Genomic DNA, 5,227 nt, shown 5'->3' on the forward strand with positions numbered 1-5,227 from the left:
ATGGTAGAGTATCTAGGGGCTGATCCGGGGGAGGCGATGGATGAGCTGGATAAGATCAGGGGTGCTCATGTTATATTTGTATACTTGAAGAAGGTATATAAGAATGCACTAATGAGTGCACAACAGACTGAAAGTGATGATGAGCAGGTGGAACTCCACATATCGTATGATTGAGAGCATACCTGCTTTATTTGGTTGGCACTACGATTTTTGTGGACAAGAGTTCCACCTATACAAACATCGTCTACCTACGTTACTTCGTCGATTTCGAATGGATCCATGAGTATAACTAGAGGTGGCTTGTTTGGTCTACTTGTATTCGAAGTTGAGATATGACTATATGCGGAAGACGAAGCAGGTCACACTACTGACTGTAATAATTATTGGTCTTTGAATGTTTCTTTGTCATTTTAATTTAATCTTTACAAAGTCATTACAAATGATTTGTGTGTTTCAAACTTTTCATTTCAGGGTTGGATCCTCCAGCATTTCACACACATCTCTGGTTGGGCGAGTGTACCTAATTACACTGAGGATATGTCACATGCTACTGCTTTTATCCGGCTCAAAGGGAACCAAGCGACCGAGCCTTATAGAATCTATCTTAACTGTTTAGTTGCCGGGGACATGGATTTCAACAACTATGTTGATCACCGCGAGACGCGGCCATTTGACGAGATAATGTTATACTCTGAATGGTTGGCATGCAGATTGCGTCTCATTGCTCCTCATCTGCCCGAGCGCGTCATACGGCAGTTCAGCTACACTCAGACCATTTCCAGACACCGTGTTGTCTTTGCTCCTCCTGCCTTGATACATATACAAATAGAGGACATGTTTGATGATTATGAGAGACACATGTTACCATAGCTGAGAGCGACTAGAGTTATTTTTAAGGGTACATCATATGGTTCTTCAGGGTGTCACATTCGTACATGGTGCAAGTTGCTCCAAGAGACCCGATGAGACCAGCTCATCAGGAGATACTAGAGGAGAAACAGGCACAGTTAGATCATGTTGAGGATGTCTTGCCTATGTGTCATCGCATAATAGAGATTGCGCAAACAGATATTGATAGAGGTATACTCCCTGATGGGTCTGATGTGAGGCGAGTCATAGATGCCATCATGACGTAGGCACGGGGGTATTGATGTACCGGAGACAGCGTCAGAGGACGAATGAGATCGATAGTTGAGGAGGCAGAGGAGGTAGAGGAGAGGTAGTGAGACATACACAATAATGTCTTAGTATATAGTAGTAGTATTATGGTATATTTTATTTTAACAAACTTGCTACTTTATTGGTCTCGGTTGTATGGAATTTTGACATTTATTAGTATTTTATTTATGTATGGCATTTTTTGACCATCTAGAATTATGTACGTAACTTTTTATTTTTCGATCGTACGATATGGTTTAAATCTTCATTTGAATATAGATAAACAAAATATAACATTAAAGACTAAGTTCTGAGATGTTACAGAGATGTATCTCCAGAATATATACGGAGATGCATCTCTAGTACAATTCAAATGTAAATGATTTCTGAATGAGATGTATTGAATGTTTTAAATTTTTCCAGAGATGCATCTTCGGAATATTTCAATGTTTATTCATAAATTGATGCGTCCAAAGATGCATCTCCGAAAACTATGGGCATTTAAATAATTTCGTGTGGTGGCTAAGAAGTATTAAAGGTGCGTTAAGAAATCACCTTTTTACTACTCAATAACTTGTCTTATGGGTTTGTCAATATTATGCTTTCCCAAATATAATTGATGCGCATTTTGAGATATTTTTACTAAACAATTCAAAGGAAATTGTTCTTACTCACGGTGAAATTTCTAAAATTTTGAAAGTGGAATTTAAATGCACCTTAACCGCGCCTACAAGCAACAAATATGTCTAGATTATGGATATTGAAATTCAGATTAATCCTTTGCTATCATGTAGATAGAACACACAATAAATAAGAAATTTGGTTTTGGATTTGACTAGATATTAAAATTTAGATTCATCTTATTATTATATACACGAAACAAACAAATAATTTGGTCTAGGAGTTTGTTCAAATACTGAAATCTAGATCCACCCATGTTACCACAAAACACGACAAAAATAAGCAATTTTCTCGAAGAATTTGTTCGAATATTGAAATCCAGGTTCACATATGTTATTACAAACAAAGAACACACCAGCAATGTCAGACTGAGAATATAAAATAACATAACTTAACATAAATCTTTATTATCAAATACATAAAATACATGACATAACATAGATATTTGTTAACCTAAATCTAACCAGACATTTCCTTATTGTTCTGGGTCGGCCAAAGGGCTAAATAACTAAGACTCAATTCCCCTCAAATACACTTCACTCGGCCCAAGGCATAAAGTTAGTACTCACAAGAAATAATGTACATTTTCTGATCTCCACTTTTCACAATACTCATCTTAAACCTTAAATTGACTTGGTCGTTGAAGTGCTAACCATGCAAGTACACCATGTACCACCGTAACAGAGATCAACACCACTGGTTCAAGAGGTTCAGTTCACTAACTACAACCATTTATGATTCCTCAACGGAACAGAGACATTGTCTGTGGGAATAATTCTGATTCTTGTGATTTCCGTGATTTTAGATTCAATCATCGATTTACCAATTTGTAACCTCCTCAAATCACTGAATCAAGAGAGTTCAGAATCAAACACGAAGATTCTTCGCAATCAAAACAGCCAGTTATTGTTTTAACGATGATCCATCAGATATCCAGATCTCTGATTTCCCTTGGGAACTCCGCGGCAAAGAAGAAGAAGAAGAAATGATCCTAGATCCAAATCAAAATTCACACTAGAAGCGCCGAAAAGTGAGGAAATTTTCTTGGAGATCGTGTTGAGGGTTCATTATCCATTTTTCGATTTAACAACACCTTTATCTCTCGTAGCCGACACGGTACTCCCCGATGCAACGGAGAAGATACAAAGTGTTCATAGTTAATGGTCGATGCAAATCTGATACTAAAGTATTCTTTATAGGTACTAAAGGATCTTCGACCGATGGGCAGGGCCTCCTCAGACCGGATTCAGTAGGTCATGATGGAGCATGCTGATCCTGCTGCATTTTTTCCTTATCTCTTGGTCCAATCCTTAATATTATAGCAGGGAGTTCCAGTGTTGATCTTATGGTAAACTACCTCTTCCATACGACCCCGACCATTGCATCAAGAAATAGAGTCGGTCGAAGAACAAGAAAGCTGAACAAACTATAGCATCGAGTTTCTCGACAAGTGCAACAATTTCCACCAAATCCGGACCCCATATGAGATAGCTCGAAAATGACCCTCAGACTAAGGTAGCAGAGAACCCAAGTCTCCTCCAAAGGTAACTCAGGTCAGTAATTATTTGTGGTCCTCTATCAGGCATCGCCAACCCTCAGAAAGGTGACTAAATGAAGAGAGCGGGTTGAAATACTTTTGCAAAGACCGAAGGAAGGACCTCTCAAAGAGCTTCACTTACTACCAACCATACTCTAAGTCCCGAGAGAACAATACGACCATAAGTCTAGAGCTAAGCTAAAGCGGTGTATAATTGAAGAGTGTTGAAGGCATCAAAGATAAAGATTACACAAACTTATGTGTCTCTAATATAGACTAAACACATTATTGCGTATCTGATATGGCTTTAACGCATTTCTCGCATCTCTGCGTGTTTGATATAGAATAAACGCATTTTTGTATATCTAATACAACTTAAACGCACTTCTCACTTGACTGTATATCCAATACATACTACACATATTTATGCGTATCTAATACAACTTAAACACATTTGTGCATACCTGGCTCACCCCCTTCTGATTTAGCCAATCCAATGGTGTATGTGGTGGAGTCCTAAGATTCCCACCTTGATTCGAGAAAAGCCTCGAGGGAAGGGACGTGGATGCTACCCTTGGTCAGGAAATGATCCTTTGTGACTGGAACGCGATACAAAAAGACAAATGCATATCACTGGCCCTACCAATCATAAGCCCCATCGAGGAAAACACCAGTAACATGTTCAATACAACTCACAAATTGATACGCTACTATAGCAAACACTAAATACAACAGACAAAGGTAGCAAACAAAAAAGGTTGATAAGGACCTTCAATATGTTAAGCAGTAAATCAAGAAAACCGTTTGAGGAAGTGTGAATAACACATCAAGTACCTCGTCGTAACGAGGCATCTCTTTCCCTCTTGAAGGCGAGAAATCAGGGTTCTCACACCCTAAGTATACAATCCTTCGCAGATGCCAAGGCACGAACTTTCAAGTCATTAGTGAACACTGACAAATCCCGACGCTCCATAAATCTTTCATTGTAGGGATACCAAGCGAATCCCGACGTTACACTAACATACTGACAACCAAATTTGCAACGGAGCAATAATAATAAAATGGAGAGAAGTACAAAACTCAGTCAAATAATGCTCAAATTACTAAGGTAAGCATATATGTATAAATATCAATTGTTATATCCGAGGACAATGTTCTAGAAATGTTACAAGGACAAAGAAAATAAAAAGCAAAAGAGAAAAACAAGAAAAAACAGTCAAGTTGAAGCCTCTAGAGCTGAGATACTGGGAAAATCATCTCAAACAACCTCGGGAGCAACTCAAAATATGTTCAACACTTTAATATGATACTCAGTAGTCGGGAAAAATCTCTTCGCCTATTCCACAACCCGGTCGCAGATCCCAAACATGGCTTGCATAGTCTGTTGGAGGGGTTCGTGAAGCGCCGCCTTTAGCCTAACCACATTGTCTTCAAGAGTCTTCAGAGCCTTAACATGAGGCTCGACTTCCTGACCAAGAATCTTTATATCCTCATTTGTATGACGGCTCATCTCAGCAGCTGACTTAGAAGCACCCTGACATCGATTCTCCTTTTCCTTAAGGGGGGCCTCTAGCTCGGTTACCCGATCTGCTAAAGTAACAGAGGAGACGTGGATCTTAGCCTCATCTTGCAAATATCTAGCAAGTTCAACCAACTTCTACAGCTCAGCCAAATCCTTTTAAAGAGAAAAAAAACTTTTACTCCATCGCTTTGCATTTCCCTTTCCTCAATCACTTCTGATCCATGAGACTCACGCCTCCCCTAGTATTGAGGAGGGCGAGGTACACTCCCTGGAAATGTTCCATGAGTCTAGCTGGATGTCTCCCATACTGTACTTACCCGCAAAGGGAC

At 39.2% G+C, this 5,227-nt stretch overlaps 1 protein-coding gene across 1 annotated transcript; it reads left to right on the plus strand.

Moving 5' to 3' along the window:
- Nucleotides 1-870, plus strand: LOC127136367 (uncharacterized). Its single transcript, XM_051062931.1, has 2 exons — nucleotides 1-147; nucleotides 472-870. Exons 1-2 carry the CDS (start codon nucleotides 1-3, stop codon nucleotides 868-870), a joined length of 546 nt encoding a protein of 181 aa, XP_050918888.1.
- Nucleotides 871-5,227: the final 4,357 nt, after the last annotated feature.

Source organism: Lathyrus oleraceus, chromosome 4 (genome assembly GCF_024323335.1).
Source record: "Lathyrus oleraceus cultivar Zhongwan6 chromosome 4, CAAS_Psat_ZW6_1.0, whole genome shotgun sequence".
Classification (NCBI taxonomy): domain Eukaryota; kingdom Viridiplantae; phylum Streptophyta; class Magnoliopsida; order Fabales; family Fabaceae; genus Lathyrus; species Lathyrus oleraceus.